This window comes from Chelonoidis abingdonii, chromosome 24, assembly GCF_003597395.2.
Source record: "Chelonoidis abingdonii isolate Lonesome George chromosome 24, CheloAbing_2.0, whole genome shotgun sequence".
NCBI classification, from domain to species: domain Eukaryota; kingdom Metazoa; phylum Chordata; order Testudines; family Testudinidae; genus Chelonoidis; species Chelonoidis abingdonii.
The window spans coordinates 17,713,570-17,736,563 of NC_133792.1; the positions used below are offsets into that span (position 1 = coordinate 17,713,570).

Genomic DNA, 22,994 nt, shown 5'->3' on the forward strand with positions numbered 1-22,994 from the left:
ACAAGCCCTAAGACAAGACAACTCTCTAGCAAGAAAGATGAGGCATCACAGAAGGAGAAAGGCCATGAGAGAAACAAGGCTGGGGACAAATACCAGGAGGTAGCCATGTTAGTCTGTATCCACAAAAACAACAAGGGGTCCAGTGGCACCTTAAAACTAACAGATTTATTTGGGCATAAGATTTCGTGGGTAAAAACCCCACTTCTTCAGGTGCAAGGCTGGGGAGGCAGGGAAAGGAGATGCTTTGAGAGGCAATCTGATGGAAGAGGGAGAGGTACAAAGGCATAGGGAGGGCCTTCCAAGAGTGGGAACATTGTATGATCAGGTAGGTTTAGCTCTCATAACATGGAAACAAACCACCACTAGAGATATCCTGCTAAAGAAGAGAGACCAAGGCCCACATTGGGGATTGAGGGAGCATTTTCCAGCCCAGTTCCTGGGATATAGACACGACCCAGACAACGAGAGGCTCTGAGAACTCATCCCCTAACACCATCAAACCAGCAAGACAAAGCGAGGCCTTGTGAGAACGAAGAGATGAAACCAAAATGCAGCATCAAATGCATAAGCAATTAAAATAAATAAAACAACGCACTGATCAGAAGGCTACTCATGACCAAATCAAAGAGCTATCTAGCCACCACAGGCCATGCCTTTGTAACCTCTGGCACATCTGCTGCAGTGACCACTCGCTGAGAATGCCACAGCTGGCCCACCAGGCAGCAGTGAGTCTGCTCACTAACACATCATCCCAGTACACCAGCTGCCCACTCATTTTCAAAGCCTTGACTAACACTGGTCCACGCTACCTCACAGCTGGCCTGGCCTTCTACAACAATGACCTCCCAAGCAGCGTCACTCTGCTGGAAAAAGAAACCTAGACAAACAGGGAAAGACATGCCTCTGCAGAAGAGAGAGAACTTTCACAAGAGCTGGGCCATATATGTGGAACTCTCTACCCCATGACACAAGAATGACCTGCACCCTTTGCTGCACTTGGAACTAGACGCAAGCTTCCATCTTCAATTTAGCTTCCTAACAATAACCCTCTCAAATACATCAGACCCTTCACGGTCTAAAAACAAATCCCAATTATAAGTTTAGATCGCTCCTTAGATATTTATGTGCAATGCTGGATAGACAGATGGATGGATGACTTTTCGACACATTTAAGTTATTCCAGAATACAGTAGGTTGTGAATTTAAAGAGGCGTAGCTAATCAGGAATAACTCCATATATGGACATGCTTATTCCAAAATAAGAGTGCCTTTTACTGGCTTAGTTTACTCAATTTCCACTATTCAGGAGGAGTCGTTCTGGAACAGCTGTGCTCGTGAATAGTTATTCCACAATATCACCATGTGTAGACAAGCCCGAAGCCAAGAAGCTTTTCAAGAAACGAGAGCACAACTAATAACTTTCTGCCCCATTCTGACAAGGCCAAAGAAACCAACAAGTTTTAAGGCTATTAATCCCTTCACTGAGGCCGTGCGAAAGTCACACAAGGTAATAAATACCCCACATCAAGTCCCGACATTGATACTGGGCGTGGGACTGTCCATGACCCACTGCGATGATTTCATTGCGTATAAAGGAGACTCATGGTGTCTCATGAAAACTGTTCATTACTGTGCTCTAGGATGTAATTGTGTCCATTGCTGCACATCACATTGTTCTATATCCCTAGGACCAGGTCAGTTCTGTTGTGTCTGCAAGTCTTTATGAAGCAGTGGAACCAGGCCAGAGTGATGGATTTTTCTTCGTCTTCCAAAGAGAAGGACATTAGGTTTCTTCAGACATACAGGAGATTAGCCTTGGGTATTAGCATTAAGAATTACCATTCGTGCATTTCACATGCATAGCCAATCTCTTTAAAGATAAGGTCTTAGCAAATTCAAGACAATCTGCACTTGTACAGAAAGCTTAAAGTTGTCAGGCTTCTTCTGTGATCAAATACACTGACTTCTCAAGGACCCCAGCCTGACATTTTAAAAGGGGGAACATGACCTATTTTAGATCTGATCAGTCATAGATTTTAAAAAGGGGCTCCCATGTTGAGCGGATCTCTTTATCGCCAGCAGCAGTCCCTAGGCCGCAAAGGGGGCTCTTTTGTTCCTTTGACATAACTGCGGTAACACAAGTCAATGTGCCCACATGAGGACTTATCCCACCAGACAACTCCCAGCGTCTTCCCAGAGCTCAGTTCATGCATTGCTAAGAAACAGCTATGTGGGCTGGAAGAGAATGCTGGGTATTGGCATGCAAATGAGAACACTGAGTACTGTGGAAAAGCATGCTGGGTATTGACATGCAAATGAGAATGCTGAGCCACCCACTTTGCTCCTAGAACTTTTCTTTCCAGCAGAGCCGGAATAGAGGCCTTTGACATACACACAAGCTGTACTCACTGTACATCGGAGGAACCACGTTCTACCATGGCAGAGGTGTCATGGTGCTAAAGTGGTGCAAGGAATACTAGTTATCATTTTTAACAACAGTCCTGTAAATGCACACTGCACCTTAGAGGCATAGGATAAGAAACAGACAAGAATCTACTTAGGGCCAGGTTCTACCACCCTGACTCATAATATGTAACTCACTACTCTTACTTTGTCATGGAGCAAGGTGCCACTCAACCTGAGCTAGGGTGGCAGTAGCCGGCCCTGACAACCTACAGTAGACAAGCAAACTCCAGACAAGACAGTTCAGGGAAGGAAGGGCCAGGGACACTGTTGACGAGAAAGAAGGAAGCGAGGGTTTCTAGAAAGGGCTGGTTTTAAGAAAGGATTTGAAGAAGCTAAGAGAGGAGGCTTGAAGTGGGAGACAGCTCCAAGCACAGACGGAAGCTAAGAGCGCTGAAAGGTGATGAAGGGAACCATAAGGACAGAGGATAGGGATGGGGAGAGAGCCAAGGGCAAGGAGGGAGTTACAAGTGGCAGGCAGCAGAATGGTGTGGGTGAGAGGGGCAGCTAGATTCCTCCAGTGAGGAGACAGCATCCTTGGCTCTGCTGTTTGCATTGAGCCTTTTGCCATCAGTTACGGGCACAGGAGCCTGTTTTCACTCTTCATTCAGAAACAGGTGAGAGTTACGGGCAGCGAGTACAGTTGTGTGTGAAGGCCCATGGATGGGCACAGCAACCCCAAGCTTGCAGGGGGCCAGCCACGAAGACCTCCCTATATCTGTCTACATGTGTGGACGTGTCTCTCTCACACACAGACTGATAGCCACCTCCATGTGTAGACAGATACAGGGAGGTCTTCTTGGCTGGCCCCCTACACTCTTGGAGTTGTTACTGCTGTGCCAGTGTGCAGTTCTTCACTGAATATGTAGTGAGTGGTCACACACACACACACACATACACACACCCTCATTCTATACAGTGTATATATACATAGGAATGAATCACTTAGGGCCAGATACAGATGTTCCTCTTCACATAGGTCCTTCCTCCCCAAGCAAGCCCATTTCATTTCAATACAGAGCAAGATACTAGCATCCAAAGTCTGTCCCTTTTGGGGGCGCGGTTAGTGACACTGGAACACTGCATGTACGCACACACATGCACAAAGCTCACGTGTGTCTGGCCAGGCCGTTTGTTCATCGGTCCACTCTAGCTTGGATTCTGGGCTCCCCACAAGTCCCTAGAGCATGCAACAGTTCCCAGCTCTCACCCAAGCGTCAGTGCAGGTGAACAAGACAAACTGCAAACTTAGGCTCTGAGAATGACTCTCCCTGCCAGGCTTCAAGGTCATCCAGCAGGCCACGGCCAGAGGAGCTGGAAGAAGGGATAGTGACGGGCTGCCGGCGGGACTGCATGGGGAGGATGGGAAAGAGAAACGTCCAAAAGCAACACACACAGCTGCCATCCCCCAAGAACATTTTAATGCTCTCTTTACATCTGGTCATCTCTTAGACGCAAAGCACGCTCCCACGCTCCCTTCCCCAGACACGTGCATTCTGGTCAGAACTGGAAACCAAAGCCAAGCTGCAGAAAAAACAAATCCCATCCGAAGGCCTTGGTTCCAGAGCAGAGCAGCTCAGCGGCCCCAGCATCCAGGTTCACAGATCCCAAGGCCAGAAGGGACCATTGTGATCCCCTAGTCTGATCTCCTGTAGAATGCAGGCCAGAGAACTTCCCGAAAAGAATTCCTAGAGCAGGGCTTTCCCAAACACATCCTATCTTGGTTTTAAAGAGTCAGCGATGGAGAATCCACCATGACCCTTGGTAAATTGTTCCAGCGGTTAATTACTCCCACCATTAAAAATGCACACCATCTTTCCAGTCGGAATGGGTCTAACTTCAACCTCCAGCCACTGGATCACGTTAGACCTTTCTCTCCCAGCCTGAGGAGCCCATTTTCACACATTTGTTCCCCATGTAGGTTCTTATAGACTGTGATCAAGTCCCCCCCTTAATCCCCTCTCCCCTGTGTCTCAGGGAGCCATCCAGATGCCACAACGATTGAAAAGTGACTGGGTTTAGAAACAGGGAGGCATGATGAATGGTCTTCAAACTCCCTTTACCTTATCATTGAGGGAGACTGTGATTCCCCGTATTAAAGAAAAGGGGCTCTTGAGATTGGCCCTCCTGCTTTTTGATATCAGTACTCCAGGGCAGGAAGTAACAGAGCCCAAGAGCTCAGTCTTCACTCCATTCCCAGCACGATAGCAAGCATGGACATTGGCAGAGCCCCAGGACTGCAATGAAACAAGGTCTCCATGCGGTTGCTGGGATATACTGTTATATCTTATACACAGCTTGCTTTTTCAGATCGAGAGGCAGTGGGACTGCACAACAGGTCTGAAGCACTGGAAGGTAAAGACAGAGGTGGGCCATTGCACAAAGCTCAGGACTGAAACGTGACCATGGTGAATGGAGCGATGTACAGACAGCTGTACTGTAGTTAAGTGATCATCCTCCACCCCAGAGGCAGCTGCATTTTAGCAATGTTAATAAAGCATTTTAGGGGCTCCTGCTGCATGAAAGACTCTCTATAAATGTAGGCTATTCTTCTAGCTCAGTCCCTGAACTACAACCCATTTGGAGGTCATTCACCACTTATTAACATATGCAGGAAGTACCATTAAATGGAAACAAAACCCATTCTATTCGAAAGAGGCACATTTCTGCCCTTCGATTTAGCTTCTTTATCTATTGACTTCAGGTCTGATCACCCCCTGGGGAAGTTGGGCTCAGTTGGAAGGAGACAAGGATCCTCTCTCCACTCATGGTGGGGAATCCAGCCAAACATCTTTCAGCAGAAAGCTGAAGGGACAGCAGCCACTTGGTAGCGATGAGGGTTTGCTATTGAGATGGAAGGACTATACCCAAACATATTGCACATTAAAAATTGAATGGGAAGAGAAATTAAAAAAAACTCTATGTCCCTCATCAGGGTCAATACAGCCTTGCTGTCGCAGATATTACATACTGGTTTGGGACTCTCTCTCTGCATCCCAGGGAGAGTGGCTGCAGCGCCTCTGCTGAGACACAGATTGAGCAGTTTCAGCTCACCCACTTTGCTTTGTGATGAGAGACAGAGGAGGGATCTGTGGGCTGCTGAAGAGCTGTGCTTGTGGGAGCACAAGGCACAGTCACCACCCAGCCAGGTGCGAGTGGATGGGGGAGTTTAACGAGGCACTATGTGAACGGTGGTCTCTCTGGAGATGTTGTGAGTCTTATCAGGGCATAGAATTTAAGACCAGACAGAATTACCAGATCACCTGGCCCCAGCTTGCTAGTGGTGCAGAACTCTATATCCCACTCTAAAGATCTCACACCTTCACCTCCCAACATTCTGGTCCCCATCTTAGCTTCCTCCCCCTCACGCACATGTACCACAAACCTAGTTCCCATGGCTGCTGGTCTGAGAGTCCCTGCTTCCCAGATCTGCACTGAGGTGGGTATACACCTGCGCTAGTCTGTGGGGGGTGGGGGGTTACGTCCAGCATTGGCCTTTGTATAACATCCTGAGGTAGGAGGTCCTGGCTCATGGGGCTGCGGCTGTGCGAGAGGCTCAGCCAATCAAAATGCTTTGTGGCCCTCATGTGAAAGGCCCTAGACACACACGGGAGTGCCACCTAAGCAAAAAGTCTAGGGGCAGAACCTTCCCCGTGTGAAGTGGTGGAAGGAAGGAGTATTGCCCTAGGGCTTGCGCTCTTACCATGCATCCTGCTGCCTTCACCAGCTTGTGGGAGGAGAAGAGGAAGGCCTCATTGCTGAGATCAGTGTCGAGAACCTCCTGAAGGACCATACGGCTGCAGGGAAAGAGCAGAAAATCCTGGTGAGAAGGATGCTACAGCTAGGGGCCAGCAGGTCACTAGCTCATGCATGACACTCACTATCCAGCTCACATGGAAAATTCTGCCTCTGGCGTGGCCTGAAAGGGCAGCTGGCTGTCTGCTTGGGAAGGATCTGCTCTGCCTCTCCTCTCTTTATTCTGTAGCTCTCTCTAGGTTCTGTGGGAAAGGCAAACCGCCCACGGCGTAGGGCTGCCATTTACAGCCAGCGTCTTATCGTGACCTGCTCCTTCTCCTCATCACAACTCCTAGGGGATCAGAAAAATGAAACCTACTAGTATCCTTTTCACTCATGCGCCATGGTGGCATGTGTCCTGGGAGAGAGCACAATTTCACTGAGCGCAAGTGGAAGATTCTATATCCTTGTGGTTAGGGCCTGGGATGCAAAGAAGCTAGGTTCTACTCCGGCTTCTGACACCAAAGCCTTCCAGAGGATTGCTGCCGAAGACCCGGCACTTCGGCGGTGGGTCCCAGGGCAGAAGGACCCCCCGCCGTGGGTCTTCGGGGCACTTTGGCGGCGGGTCCCTGGGCAGAAGGACCCCCCGTCACCAAATTGCAGCTGAAGACCTGGAGCTGAAGAAGCTCCGGGGGCCTGGGCCCCGCGAGAGTTTTCCAGGGACCCTGGAGCAAGTGAAGGACCCTGCTCCAGGGGCCCCAAAAAACTCTTGTGGGGGCCCCTGCGGGGCCCAAGGCCTGGGGCAAATTGCCCCCATTGCCCCCCCTCTGGGCGGCCCTGTCCGACACAGACTCTTTTGGTGACCTTGCGCCTGCACAACACAGGCCAGAAGAATTTACCAGAGATTCCTACACCAGGACCATAGGTCTTTCCCTTCTCCAACGCCCAGGATGGCTTTGGCAGAGGGAGGCGACTCATGCTTGAGTCTGAATTTAGTGTCATTAAGACTGGGCACTGCTTCCCTGTATCTCACCTCCTCCCCCACAGGACTGGAGGGTTCAGCGATCAAACCCGAGCTCAACCCAAAGCGGTGAGGGCGTTTCATTTCATTTGAAACATGCAGCCCAGCAGAAGATCCCCACGAGGGTCCCGGTCCTACAAACACTTCCTAGGGCGTGTGGGAGCTCGCTGCCACGAGTGATCCTCTGCAGGCTACTAGCAGCACGGGCACCTGATGGGGACCCACAACGGTTGGACTGCCCTGTTGTATAATTGCTGCTGGAGGGAAGGTGGAGGAGGAAGGGGCATGGCCTGGAAAATGCTCTCAATCCTAGGCTTGGCTACAGAACAGCTCTTCCCAGCACAGCACTGGCAGCACCGCTGAGCTCTGCAGAGGGGAATAAACGCGCTCTCAGCATTGCAGAGGCTTTTCCTTCATTATCGACTCCTCACCGCCCTTCCCCTTCAGCAGCCCCAGCGGCTGGGGACACGCCAGCCACTTCCAAGCCTTGAACTGGTTTCTAATGAGCGCTGGCTTGTCCCATATACAGAGACAAACGTAAGGGCGGCTGTGACATGTCGCTGTCTAATGCACATTTACAGCCCTACCAATACTCTTCGGGGCCTGCCCCTTTGCCCAGCTCCCGTCGCTCCTCTGGGCTGCATGACACTAAAACCTGCCTTGCTGGCCCTATCAATAGTTCAGCTGCTCTGGAACAGGGAGCCAAAACTACTCGGGGGTCAACAAATACAGACACTTGTCCAGATTCTGCTCTCAGTGGGCATGTCTGCCGAGGGATGAAAGACCCACAGAGTGGCTGTGGACGGCCCGGGTCAACTGGCTCAGGCTGCAGGGCTAAAAATTGCTGTGAAGACCAGGCCAAGTTCTGGGACCCTCCCCAAGTGCAGGGTCCCAGAGCTCAGGTGCCAGCCCCAGCCTGAAGCTCTACACAGCAGACCCCTGGCTTTGGTCACAGGAGGCGAGGAATTTGGACGGTGTTAAATTCAGTCACTTCACAGGGACCCTGGTCTCTTCTCTGGCCTCTCAGCGCTTACCTTGCTGGCCCCTGGATGCTGATCATTCCCAGCTCCTCGGAGCAGTCCACCAGCTTGCACTGCAACCTCATGTCCTGCAGCACCGTGGTGATGTGCGACCAGTTGTGCTGAGCAACAGCTCCACCAACAGCCAGGTAATAGCCATCCCCTGCAAGGAACCCGGTCAGCTCTTGAGCCCCGCAGACTCCACACGCAGACATAGGGATCAGCTGAGCTCAACACTCAGCTTGGCAGAGTGCTCCAGAGGCCAGATGCTTCTCGGAGCTGCTTGGGTCTGCCAAACTGGGCTGGGAGCCTCCCACAAGGGGGCAAACCCTGCAGTCCTTACTCGGGCAAAACTCCCTTCGAAGCCAGTGGGCTCAATCCTGCAAGCAGCAAAACATAAGAACAGCCCTACTGGGTCAGACCAGTATCCTGTCTTCCGACAGTGACAAGTGCCAGGCACCCAGAGGGAATGAACAGAACAGGAAATCATCAAGTTATCCACCTCCCATCGCTTATTCCCAGTTTCTGGCAAACAGAGGCCAGGGCACCCTCGATTCAAATTTAAGTCAGTGAAAGTTGAGGGCTCTGCAGCACCTGCTGGGATCAAGCCCAGCAGGAGTTTTTCCTCAGTAAGGTCAGAGTGAGGTCTGAGAAAGTTGAGGGCCAGAGGATCTCCAGGATCTTTCCTTTGTTCATCACTTCTGCTTTCTGCAGCGCCAGAAAGGGTAGATCAACCAGCAAAACAGAACAACAACAATAATCAAACCTGATACTAAATTGAAGTTTTGGACAAAGCTTTGAATTAGCTCCTTTTGCCCCACCTTTTTTATGGTCTGACGTCACCTAATGGAAATAGACCCTGGACCTGATCGTCTCTCCTCATCCCATCTAGTTGCAGTCACACCTGGGCAGAGTGGGTGCATAATGTTACCAAACCAGCATGGCGACTGTTGTGCACACACTTTGCCCAGGTGTGAACGCCTGACACGTGGTGCGGGTTAGGGGAGAAGCAGAAAATACAAATACAAAATTTGCCTTCCATTCAGTTCCAAAAGCCACTCTCCCCCCGGTGTTCCACAAGTCGCTCCAAAAGTTAGCATCCACGGGGAGCGTGATGCAGTCACACAGTGCCTCTGACCCGAACCTCTTAGGTGATGTCTACACAGCAATTAAACGCCCATGGCTGGCCCGGGTCAGCTGACGTGCAGGGTTTGGACTGTAAAACTGCTTTGTAGGCATTCGGTCTGAAGCCTAAACTCCAGGAAGCCATGAGCAGGGAGGGTCCCAGAACCCAGCTCCAGCCCGAGCCAGAATGTCCACACAGCTCAACCCTGCTGATCTGGGCCAGCCACGGTTGTACCATGGGGCTTTTAGTCCAGTGTAGAGGTACCCTCAGCTCCAGTGCTGTTTTCCTATGTAAGCAGCTTCCCTGACTTGGCTTAGGGGCTCTATTATCTCCCAGATTGATCTTTTCTTTCTACAGTTCATCTTCAGAGTTCTCCAAGTACTAGGTACCAGCCATGCAATCCTTCAGCATGTGGCACTCCCATTCAATTCAACCGGTGCTCTGTACCCAAGGGCTTGTAGGATTGGTCATTTCAAGCAGCAAGAGTTTTTGTCAAGGACCCTTGACACAGACAGCAAAATCTTTCCCCAAGGACTCTGGAAGCTGCCATGTTTTCAGCCAGTTTGCCCTACTATAAAATTTAGTATTCCACCCGACACCGAGGTGTGAAGCCAATCAGACGTGCAAGGCAAAACATCCTACGAGTACCCTGTGTACATGCTCACACACCCGTTACTGACATCCCTGACACCAGATACACAGAGAGAGCGACAAGTCGCCTTGTCCTCACAGACATGTTTTCCACAGAAATGTGACAGTGCCGGTTGCATGCACTCAGTGGAAATGTAGCTGCATAGGTCCCCTGTGCTTTGTACCTTCAATCCAAAGGGATGCAAAGAGGGCAGGAAATGAAAGTCGCCTCTGGAAAAACTCAGCACAAACATATTGTGATCAAGCTCCCTGCGACAGCGAGGTGAGGTGTTTCCACAGTGCATTTCCCAGTCCTATTGCATGACCTCAACTTCTGGGAGATCACTAGGAAGATCCAGATGGAAAAGGCAATCCTCGGTCAGGGTCCCATCCTCAGTTGGAGTAAACTGACATGGAATGATGCTGATTTTCATCAGCTGAGGATCTGGCCTGTCAGCCTGGTCTCCATCACAAGATTTTGCCGGCATAGCAATGTCAGCTAGGAGTGTGAACAAAAAAATCACACCCACACCTGAGACAGCTCTGCCGGCAAAACTCCCTAGTGTAGACGCAACTAAGCCAACGGAAAAGCGTTTCCGTCAGCAGAGCTAATGCTGTTCAGGGCGGTGGGGTAGCTATGCAGACAGAACTCCTTCGATCAGCTTACACTGTGGCTCTGTTAGGGGGCTCTGCTGACCCAGCTATCCTGGCTGTAGTGTAGACAAGCCGGCACACACTGCTTCTCTGGCGTAGCTGTACCAGTCCAGGCTCCGTAGTACAGACCAGCCCCCTGTGCAGGAGGGCATGGAAATGATACTGAAAATTCTTACAGCGACATAGGCCTGATTCTCCATGGCCCTGCATTTGGTACAGTATTTACACCTCTGTAAGTGGGTATAAAATGCTACCAGAACAGAGTGGTTGTGTTCTGTACCCATCAATAGCTGCACAAGGCGCTGGTCCAACAGAGGCTCAAGCCCTCGTGGGGCATTTGGACGTGCCAGCTGACAGACCAGCATGAAGCAGGCACGATTTCTATGTTGATGAGGGGAAGGGCAATAAGAATGGAGGGGAAGGGGAGCGAAGAGGATTTCCCCATTCATAGCTGAACAATTCCCTCTGACACCATGCCAGGGTTACAAGGTTAATGAGGCCGGGGAGGCAGTCAGGGCTGTTCCATAGGGCCTGGGGATTACGCCATGGTCAACGTTTCTGCTGCATTGATGGCAGTGGGAAATGTCACTGAGTCAGCAATACCAAGGGGGGGAAAGCCCAACCCAGAGAAGGGATTCGGGAGCTGATTAATGCTCCATAATCGATCCTGCCTCTACCGCTCTGCACTCCAGAAATCTGTCATAACGCTAATAAGTGCAGCCACCTACAGTAATTGAAAAATAGATCTGCTTTTATTAAACTCCTCCATCACCCATCAAACACAGCAGCTCCCCGAGCAGCTTCTCTCCCTTCTCCAGGGGCATGCGTGTCTGTGTTCAGTGATCCTCAAAGGGAGAGAGGAGCAGCACTTGCTGGAGCCAGATAAAGCACAGGCAGGGGTTGTGTAGACGTTCTCCCCATGAACTCGGCAGAGAGACACCCACACACTCACACATACACCCACACCCCGCCTATAACTCTGCCATTGCACCTTACTCATGACTTGCAGAGCGCCCAGCTTTTCTAGTCCCAAGCCACTCCTAGGCAGAGTGCACCCCCACTACTTGGTGGGGTTTACGCAGAGGACAAATGGGCTGTGACCCCCAACCTTGTTTTCACTCAGGACCTAAGTCCAAGCTCTCCTTTTCCCGTGTGCATGCCGCTCCAAGGAGTGTCTGGTCCTCTGCTGAAGCAGCAGTATCATTAGCAAACAGACGCCCAGGCTTCTGAGGCAATGCCATTTGGTGGAGCCATTTCAGATGAGCAAGATGCCATCCGCCACACAGCAGCCTCTTAATTCCATTTTGCCCCACATCTCCAGGCTGTTTGCTCTGCTCCCTTCTAATTTCCCTGTATTGCAGCAGATAAGGACCACAGGAGAGGTTGCCCTTGCCCGAGAGCCATGCAGAGCAGCAGGGTCTGAACGAAACCTAATAAAGCCAATAATCAGCCTCATCCTGCTTGGTTTACAAGTGCCGGGGGGCAAAAGGACCGCTAATCCAGTTATGCCAATTGATAGATGAAGAGGAGGAGGGAAAGAAACGCCAGGTGGCTGGTATTAAGTAATGCAATCACCCTCCGAATGCTGGCCAACAGAAGCAATATTCCCTTCCAGCTGTAGTGGAAATCGAAGAGACACTGTCAACGTTGGCAGGCCTCAAACTGAACTTGCAGTGACTCTTCCCCTTTTAATGCTGAAACAAATCTACTGACATCCACGGAGCGGGTTGCAGCATTGTCATGCTCCCAGCTCCTCAGCAACATGCAGGATCTGGGGGATCCCCCCCACAGTATCTCACAAACCCATCCCACCACCACCCACTTGCTTGCGCTGAAGAGCTGGATGAGGCTGATTCGAGCCTCTGCTGCCTGAGCCAACTCGTGAAGGAGAAGCTCGGCGTTCACGGAAGACAGAAGGCCAGGCCTGATTCTGGGCTGTGGCCAAGCCAAGCTCAATGCAGCCAGGATGGCGGGTAAGGTGGCTGCACACAACCTCCATAGCTCTTGTACACTGGTCTGGACAGGTATCAGAAAGGGGTAGCTCAGTGGTTTGAGCACTGGCCTGCTAAACCAAGGGTTGAGAGTTCAACTGAGGTAAAAATCTGTGTGGGGATTGGTCCTGCTTTGAGCATGGGGGTTGGACTAGATGACCTCCTGAGGTCCCTTCCAACCCTGACATTCTATGTTAATAACAGCCCTGATGTAAACCAGAGAAGCCCCAGGGCTGCTCTGACTCATGCTGCCTGCAGTGCTTCCCCCTGTGGAGCCAACTAACACCACAGAGTAGCTAGGGGATAGTGAGTTCCCCCAACCCCCACCACTTCTTCCAGCATTCAACTTGCACTGGGGCTGCTGGGTGGCATAGGGCTGTTCTCATCGCAGGGAAGACTCCCCCTTATGCTATGGTATTCCCAAGCACAGAAAGCTGCAGTCTGTGTGATCCTTTATGGCCTCAGACCCGGCATCCAGGAGGGCACAGAATCCAGGCCCCTGTGAAGAGCCATTAGAACATCACGCCAGCACGACCCCTGGGAATGTCTGCCATGCCACAGACACGAGCCCCTTGTTGGAAGGTTGCTAGCACACCACACCTCCAGTCTCCCTATTGCCCTGTTGTGTCTCAGCATGCACAGACTGAGGCCTGGATCCCAATGCATTTATGACTCTCACGGGCCTGTAGCCAGTCTGGGGTACTCACACATTTCAGGGAGAGCACAAAATCCAGCCCAGTTGTCCAGGTGGGTGGGTGGGGATTGACTGGAAGCTGGGCCCAGCAACAAAGCGAGAGCAATGCAGCAAGTCACCTAGGAGCAGGTCCAAAGCTGGTGTCAATTATTATAGCTGCACTGACTTCAAAGGAGCGAGGACCATTTACACCACTGATGCCAATGGAGCAATGAGAATTTACAGTAGCGAGGACGTGCCCCTTAGGAGAGAATGCGGCAGCTGCTTAACAGAGCACAACACCAGTACACAAGAGTTTGGGACAGGAAGTGAAGGAGAATGCTAAATTGTACATGAAGCTGCAGAGGGAATTTAAACTAAGCTGACACTGCCCATCAGCTCTAATATTTGCCAAGGGAACTTTTACGTCTATGCAAAGCAAGGGATTATTTCTCTGCTTTGGAACACTTGACGCTTTTACCTTCAAATGCTGGGGTCAATGAAGAGACCTGGGTCCCAGGACTGATTTGACTGACGGTCAGATCACTCTCAACGCCGCCGTTTTTATTTAACATGCACGTGTAAACAGTCAGTCCTAGAAACAGGAGGAAAGAGACACTGAAGATCAAAACCTTCCAACAGCATTTTCGTAAATGTCATGTCTGAAAAATACAGGCATTGGAATCCTTCTAATCACTAATCAGTCCCCATGCTGCTGCTGACTGTGCCACATCATTTAAGATCACTCAGACCTTCTCCCTGTCCTACCCTACACTTGATCTTGATAGGCAGCCCTCTCCATAATTCAGGAGTTAGACCTTCCATGAGCAGGGACAGCTAATCACATTGAAGTGCATGATGAAAACAAAAGGGGACCAGAAAGGAGACCTCAGCAACTCAATTTCCCCTTGTGTGCACGGGATTTGAAGCCATCTTTCTGGAAATGAAAAGATTAATGAGTAATGCACAGCCCCTTCAAAAGTGAACTGCATTTGAACAAGGAATTACAGCTGAATGGGGCTCATTTTCCCCTCTCATCAGTGTTGCCTGATTGACTTCACTAGCCATTCCCAGTTTACACTGGGGCAAGAGAGAACAGATTCAATCCCAAACGCATCATTCTTCCACTCAGATTACTAGCAAAGTCCCCACTGACGTCAGCCTATTTGTTCACTAGGTGTCACCACTGCTTATTCCAGTGCACGCATTTGCCCAGCAGTAAATTTTAACTGGACTCTGAGGGTCAGATTCTAATCTCAACTGCACCTGATTCAGTAGTCACGGTGTTTACGCCAGTGTAAAGGAGATCCGAATGCAGCCCTGGGAGAGGGCAGGGAAAACCTTCACACTCAGCTGCTTTCCAACATCATCAGCGAAAGCAATAATTTGAAAACTGACAGTTCAGGTCAAACAACGTAAGTCTTGTTCAAAGATATAATTTTGTAGGGTGGGTTTTTTGTACCATGCTCAGCAGAAACGTCAATAAAACTGGGATCTTGTAGCGGAAATAACAAGGTTGAAGCAGTACCTGGTGACTTGCTAACATCAGCAGTAAACAGCCAGTCGGCCGCCTTCCTTGCTTCAGGACCAACCAGGTAGAATTTGCCAAAATAAGACATGTCAAAGACAGCCAGTGCATTTCTGCAGGTTAAGCATTCATTCTTGATCTAAAAATTAAAGCACATCCAGTGAAGCTAAGTCACCCTCTTCTCCCTCCACAAAAGGAGTCGTCAAGACAAATGAAAACCATTTACATAACGAGGCGGCAGAAACAAAGAAGAAAAGCAGGCATGTGGCTTGTGCCTGAGCTTTCTGTAGCATTTTCAAAATGTTCCTTTAAAAATAGATATTCAAATGGAGCATCCCTGATAACAACACAGTCCCCCACATGCACTCGTATCCTGCTTCTTACGTCAATAACTTGGCTTTTGAGTTGGTGTCATCTTGTCAAATTTGTTTTCATTTCCCCCTAGAATTCATCTTCCAACTGCACGGATTTTGACTGAGTTCTGAATTGGGGATCACAGTGTTGCAGCAATGACACATTACAGTTAGAGGGAGGACTCTGCACTTTAAGTACCTGTTTTGTGGAGCTTATAAACTTGCTAGGGAAAAAAAAAATTCAAGTCCTTTCCATGCGTGTGCTCAACCCAAAAGCAACTCTTTCATCTAGGAAAGCAACAATAAAATTCCATTTGGCCATTTGTTTATTCTGAGGTTCCAAGCATGTAATGAAGGTATTTGGAGGCATTTTTCAGTAAAGATGGGGAAAGCAGGGATTGGATTCAGTTTTTCCAAACCTCGCCAGCTGGGTTTTGCAAAACCAACACCAGGAACAATAGTGTGGCTCCTGGTCTCATTGCTCTAACCCTACCCCAGTCTACGTGGTACGTGCATGTGGTTTTAAGACCAATGGTTTTGCTCTCCCTCCGCAAAGGGTTCTTCTCAAGACTCGCCCTCCTGCTCCAGACTCATTTCTCAAAGAGGAAACGCAATGAACGTGGTTGAAAAATGACGGCTTGAAAATAACCTGGTTGTAAGTGCCTTGGAAGTCATGCACTGTGCATACGGGCCCCAACGCAACATTCGACTCCATTTTCACAATGCACTGAGCAGTAGAAATTCACCCCCATTGCCCAGCATAATGCCCAGGTACTACTGAATCCAGGTGGCTGGAGTGAATTCCAGCCTGAAAACTTCTGATGTTTATTAAGCATTTTATATGGCTCTGCAGTTATCCTTGGTGCCTCACCAAGTTAAGAGTAAGACAAAGTCCCTCTTCCCAATTCCTTACAGCCCCACGAGACCGCAACAAGCAGCTCAGTTGGCCTTTTGCTGCCCCATGATAAAATTATGGAGCAGAATGGTCCAGAGGGAGCCCATTGACTAGCTGGCATTTTCTACTCACAATGTCATGATGAGGTGGGAAATCAAAGGTGTATTCATCCCCTAGCAGTTGGTTATAGAGGTAGGAGCCATGGGGCTTTTGGTTATAAGCACCATAGTAGTCGTAATCCAAAACCTGACAACAAAGAGAGGAGGAGAAAAGGACAATGGAGGAAAATAATCAACAGTGAAATATCAGGGAAAGGGATGAGGGGGTGGGACCAGCAGGTGGGTTTGGATTTGCAAGCTATTCTGATGAGATTTCTACCACATTCAAACTACACCTGAAAACCAGCCCATTTGCCATGTTGGATAGGACTGCGGGTGCAAGTTCCAATCCAGAAAGCGGATTTCAGATGCTTCCTCTTCCCCTGCCCCTTCCTGAAACAGGAAAGGGTTCAGATTTTAAGTTTGGGTGTTGGAGCATTTCACGCCTATTGCACACGTGCGCACACACACGCGCACCAAAAGCCTCTCCTTGGGTCCCATTACAGGCCTCCATATGCCATTTAACAGGTCTCCATGGCTTTGCCCCATGGTTTTAGCATGAGAAATGCTGCCGTGCTTACCGGAGCTGCGCCCCGAGGATTAAACCAGCCGGGTCTCTCCCAGCCATGCCTCTCCTGGTACACACAGCCTTGCTGGAGAAGCTCCTACAAATGTGGGGCAAAAAAAAGCTGTGTTAGAAACACCTGGGCATTAAACACCTGATCAAACTGGTCTCTTCCCCCAGGGTCACTTTCCAGGCTGTATTCCTTACTGCCTCCAATTGCCCTGGCGACAGCTGAGCAGGGGATTTGTCAGAAAACTGGCTTTGGCTCCAGCCTTGGTTAAAGCAGCCTAAGGGGTGCTCTCTACCTAGCACCAGCTCAAGATGGCCCTGTGTGCCAGCTGAGTGTTACTGAAATCAACCCTGGCATAGGTAACTGGCATGGCAGCCAGGTCAGCAAAGCCAGGTGGCACCCCTCCACGCTCGCTCTGTGCTCTGAGACAGGTTGGTCAGAGCAAAGAGCTGAGAGCAAGGCTCTGCTGAGTTCTAATTCTGGCAACCTGATTTGATAGGATAACAAGCCTTGTGGATGGGGGGAAGCGGTAGATGCAGTGTAGCTTGACTTTAGTAAAGCTTTTGATATTGTCTCGCATGCTCTTCTCATACAAACTACGGAAATACAATCTAGATAGTGCTACTATAAGGTGAGTGCAAAACTGGTTGGAAAACCATTCCTAGAGAGTTGTTAGCAGTGGTTCACAGTTATGCTGGAAGGGCATAATGAGTGGGGTCCCACAGGGATTAGTTCTGGGTCTGGCTCTGTTCAATATCTTCATGCCATTATCTAAATCATTGATGGAGAGTACACTTACAAAGTTTGCGGACGATACCAAGCCAGGAAGGGTTGCAAGTGCTTTGGAGGACAGAGTTAAAATTCAAAATGATCTGGACAAACTGGAGAAATGGTCTGAAGTAAATAGGAAGAAATTCAGTAAGGACAAATGCAAAGTGCTTCATTTAGGAAGCAACAATCAGTTGCACACATACAAAATGGGAAATGACTGCCTAGGAAGGAGCACTGCGGAAAGGGATCTGGGGGTCATAGTGGATCACAAGCTAAATATGAGTCAACAGTGTAACGCTGTTGCAAAGAAAGTGAATATCATTCTTGGCTGTATTAGCAGGAGTGTTGTAAGCAAGACACGAGAAGTAATTCCTCTGCTCCACTCTGCACTGATTAGGCCTCAGCTGGAGTATTGTGTCCAGTTCTGGGAGCCACATTTCAGGACAGATGTGGACAAATTAGAGAAAGTCCAGAGAAGAGCAACAAAAATGATTAAAGGTCTAGAAAACATGAGCTATGAGGGAAGATTGAGGAGAAGAAAAGCCTGAGAGGGGACATGAGAACAGTTTTCAAGTATGTAAAAGGTTATTACAAGGAGGAGTGAGAAGAATTGTTCTTCTTAACCTCTGAGGACAGGACAAGAAGCAATGGGCTTAAATTGCAGCAAGGGCACTTTAGGTTGGACATTAGGAAAAATTTCCTAACTGTCAGGGTGGTTAAGCACTGGAATAAATTGCCTAGGGAGGCTGTGGAATCTCCATCACTGGAGACTTTTAAGAGCAGGTTTCAGGGATGGTCTAGATAACACTTAGTCCTGCCATGAATGCAGAGAACTGGACTAGATGACCTCTTGAGGTCCCTTCCAGTTCTATGATTCTATGATTGTCACATTCCTCCCATCTGTGGCACTGGGCAAGTCACAAACCCCTTGCAGTGTCCCTGTTTGAAAAGCAGGAGTGGAAATATTTCCCTGCCACCCAGAAGAGGGGGGAGGGATTTTTTTTAGCTGACAGATGGAGAATACTTGGAAAATTAAAAGCGCAATAGAAGTGCTGAGTATGATTGTTATTCGCATTAGCAGGGGTGTGATTGTAATTCCACAGGGAGTGTCAGAAAAAGACCTGCAGAACAGCAGCCATTGAGCCATTGGTGTACCAGCCAGCCAACGTCTGGCTTTTCTGGGACCATGGCACTCATCTGCTGCGATGAACTCAGGCCCCGGTGAGGATGATCGGACATCTGACCAACCAGGCCATCTGTTCCACCTGCTTTCCAGACCTGGCATTTCCATGCTGGGAGTTATTTACCCTGCTCTCTCTGCTGAGGGTTTGAGAAATCAATAGCTTAGGACACAGAGCTAGAAAACCTCAGGGCAAAACCAAGTCAGCGGGTGGGATTTCCCCCATGTTTCTGCTTTCCCTGCTCCACGCTCTCCTCTCACCTGTGCCCTTCCCCAAAATGCCCAGTCACATACACGGGCCGTCTGTCTCAACCCTCGTTTGGTCACTGAGCCCAAGCTGTGGGTTTGGGAGGGTGGCCTATCTCAGGGGAGTCTGCATGGCATAACCTGAATTTTCACTGCCCTGTGAAGCACCAGACATACCAGGAAAGCAGTTGTGGAAACCAGGGTGACCCTTGCCAAACATTCCTGGTTTTACCAGCATTAATTAGATGGCGGCTGCTCTGAGAGCAAGAGATGAAAGGAAGAGAAGGAACAAAAGACAGGAGCCTTGCAAAACAAATCACTCCGTGCAGGCGACCAGCACAAGGACTTCCGGTGGACATCAGCAAGGCACTGGTCTGCACATGGGTGAATTCAAGCCTCTATAAGGTGTGCACTGGGAGAACCAAAGGGGAAAGAATAGTGGGGTTCATTGGAAAATGCTTCTAATGAGCTAGTGAATAAACAACAATGATCAGACCTAGATGAAATTCTATGGCTTCTGTTATGCAGACTATCAGGTCCCTTCTGGCCTTAAAATCTATTAATTGGTGCAGACTGGCATTGATTACACTGCTCTACAGCCAAAACGCTTCTGAAATCAATGTAGTCAAACTTTACTAATTTTGGGTCACTGAGAACAAAAATGATGCTTAAAATTGTTGATTGGCTCTAGTCTAGCTGTTGGGCTCCAGACTACAGCAGTGGAATCTCCTGGCAGGTGATGTTAGGGTTTCCATGTTCCATGACCGTCAAAAGGATCTTGTCCCATTCTTCTTCATGGAAGACCCATATTAGTAGAGAACTTTTCATGGATCAATGAAGAACGAGTCTAAAGCTGTTTGCTGCAATAACAAGTGTTTTGCTAGCAATCCAGTTGTCATCTAGTTGTCCATATAAGAAACCTATACAACTTGAACAACTTTGAAGTTTGTAATAAACATACCAACATCAGGCAGCTTGTGGATGAAGTTGTTTGCTCTCTTGTGCGTCGCAGAACTGAACACAAGTACTCGCTTGTTTCTTCTCTGCGAATGGGAAGTCCGTCAAGAGATCCGCTGCTACATTCAAGAAAGATGGCCACGTCCGACAGTTCATGGAGCCTGGATGATTTGAAAATGTTTCAAGCATCCACCACTGTGTTGAATCAAGGAATGATTGTAACCAAACTGGGATCCCTTAACACATCAAGCTGGTGAGAAGAATCTTTGCCAATCCAATGTCAAATTACAAATAGGCATCGCAAGTACGTCCGTGGAAAATTGCCAAGGTAAGGAAGCTAAGATAAAGAAGTGTCTTGGTTGTACCTCAGATTTTGACACTAATTCGATTTGATGAATTGAGCCAATTCCACTGTGTGCAAGGAAAAGACGCATGAAGCCTTCTCTATTAGTGCAACAATTTCTCTGGATTAACAACAAGCAGGACAGCACAGGTTTTGTGAGTAAATCCGCTCAGCATTACAAAAAGCCTTGTTGCAACATGGTCACTTAAAATACATTTTGCACTCTCATCATTTCTAGATTTTTTTCTACCAGCGGGAAGCTGCAGAGCATGAGCGAGCTGAGCACGGCGAGCAATTTCACCAGGACAGTTGCAAACATATGAGAAGACGCTATCAGTGGCAAATGAGCCCATCATGCTGCAGACTATTGCTGATCAGTGACAAAGAGTCTCCATTTAATGAATACAAGAGACAACCAAGAACACAAGGAAAGACGACTGAATGGATCTGAAAGCTATGTACATTTTACTATTTTGCCTTGTTTCATGCATAAAGTTTTATATAGACTCCTTTGGCTGATTGTAAAAGTGTTAGAGTTAAACGTTACATGGTAAGATATCGATCATGTAAAGCAAACATTAAAACACAGTGGAATAAAAGACCTAGGGTTACAATTTAATGATTATAACTCTACTACTACCACAATAACATCATAAAATGTAAAAACTTAAATATCTTAGAAACAGTAGCCAATCAGTTGTTTTAATTGTCATATTTGAATTCAGCACATCAAAATACATAATAAATACCACATTTTATCTCTGAAGCAGACGACTTCTCAAAAATTGTAGACCAGTGTTATAAAAGGGAACGGGACTGTAGGAAGTGGTGTCTGGGATCAACTCGATATAGTCCTTCCTCCAGCAGTGGCCAGTAAAGAGTCTTATTTATTTAATTATTGGGCTGGGTGGGGAGGAGAGGGACTCAGGCGTTTGAGTATCTGGGGGAATGAAATTTCTTCCCAGCCCCAGACAATTATTAGTTGGCTTAATGTTCTGAAGGCAAACAATGTGTGTTTTAATATGGCTACATTCCATTGTGCTAGGTGCTGTACAAACAAAACCAAAAGACAGCTCCTGCCCCTATGAGTTTGCAATCTAAATACCAGACAAGAGACAACAGATGGATCAGGTATAAGGAAAGGAAACAATGAGACAGTATTGGTCAGGATGATAGGCAATGATCTCTGCACACCAACGACCTGAATGCAGTGAAGTAATAATATAACAACATCTTGTAGCAAGGAGTTCCACAGGCTCCATACACACAGTGCCAAAGTTTGGGTTATATTGTGTTGATTGGTAACTGAATGATGATAAGCACAAGGGCCAGATTTTCCCCAACATAAATTTTTAAAGTAGTAAAAATGATATTCTGATTTAATATTCATATGCCCCTTTTTCATTTCTTCCCCATTCCCCCCCGCCCAAAAAGTCTTGCCTCACAGTAATTAGGTGAACCATCATGATATTTTTGTTTTGTGTTTATGTTCAAAAAGAACATTAATTGTTGAATATTTTAGAAATGATCCACGTCTATTTATAAAACACACCCATGTTTTGGCACTTAGTGTATAAATACCAGGTTGTCAGTCAAATGGGCACCACGTATTAGACATGCTATTAAAACAAAATTGCATTCTCAGTGACAGAAAACAACTGAGCTGTTGACAGCAGAGGGGGGGGTGCGTGTGAGAGAATTTCTGTATCGCTCCTCAAGGCTCTGCACTACAGTGCGGGGAGGGGGTGGTAAGTGGAGGGGTCAGAATTAACAACCAGCTGAAACTGACTCAGGAAACTTGGTTTCCGATTCTGATCTTGTTCACACTGGTGCAAAGGTACATGGAGTCACTTGAGATTTACAGTAGCATAAATGAGATCAGAACCTGGTTCCCTTGGCTGCAAGCAGGTGGTTTTGGTGGTGCTGAGACATGGTAATTGTGAGTGTTGCATGTGCAAAGCATCTTTGAAAAATCAGGCCTCTTTTTTAAGACCCCAAATCTGAAAATTTTGGCCTGAAGGGATTGGTTCAAGATGGCATAGGAGGTCAGCAGCAAAGGCAGGAAGAGAAGCCAGTGGTCCAGACTCCATCCACTGAGAGACCTCGCTCCTCCAGAAAACTAAAGAGTAGTAGGCATCAGAGACCAACCAACTGCCAAGGGTACCTGCAAAACCTTTTCCAATGAGGCAGGGACCTGGTGCAATCCCAGGAAAGCGCTTATTATTTAAAGGTCCATCTCCACATTTCTAAGGTCCTGTATCCCTTCTCCTCAATTCCCCTCAAATCTGCCCGGTAAGTGTCTCCAGGAACAGTCCGGCATCAGCTCAATACCAGGCATGGGAACGAGAAGAGACACAAAGCCAATGGCAGCTTTTGAGCTCCCCTTTAGAAACCCTCCTTCCTGAGGTTTCCTGCCACCAAACCGTTCATCTAGCCACACCAGCCCAGCCTGAGGGATTCGGAGTCAGGCAGTGACAGCTGGGTAACAGATCCCTGGAAACTGACAGGCCGTAGTTGGCTATTAATACAATGCCATCTGCTTGAAAGTGTCGTCCGCCCACACTGCCATCGCCACGCGTCACTCAGCCGGGCTGTTTTTTAAAGAGAACTATCATCACACAGGGGCTCAGCCACAGGTAAGATGCTGCTGCGGTGGGAACAGGAGACCTGCAATCACGCTGAGCAGCTCCATCAACAGGACACCGCGACCCCGTGACGCTGCTTTGCGCTAGCCAT

At 48.5% G+C, this 22,994-nt stretch overlaps 1 protein-coding gene across 1 annotated transcript in view; it reads right to left on the reverse strand.

Annotated features, from left to right (window-relative positions):
- Positions 1 to 22,994, reverse strand: part of SARDH (sarcosine dehydrogenase) — a 93,788-nt gene that overhangs the window by 39,099 nt on the left and 31,695 nt on the right. The window contains exons 12-17 of the mRNA XM_032767634.1: positions 16,768 to 16,851; positions 16,221 to 16,334; positions 14,841 to 14,979; positions 13,794 to 13,907; positions 8,254 to 8,401; positions 6,167 to 6,260 (exon numbers count right to left, since the gene is read on the reverse strand). Of these exons, the coding sequence (XP_032623525.1) occupies positions 6,167 to 6,260; positions 8,254 to 8,401; positions 13,794 to 13,907; positions 14,841 to 14,979; positions 16,221 to 16,334; positions 16,768 to 16,851 (693 nt within the window). The remainder of the gene's footprint in view (positions 1 to 6,166; positions 6,261 to 8,253; positions 8,402 to 13,793; positions 13,908 to 14,840; positions 14,980 to 16,220; positions 16,335 to 16,767; positions 16,852 to 22,994) is intronic.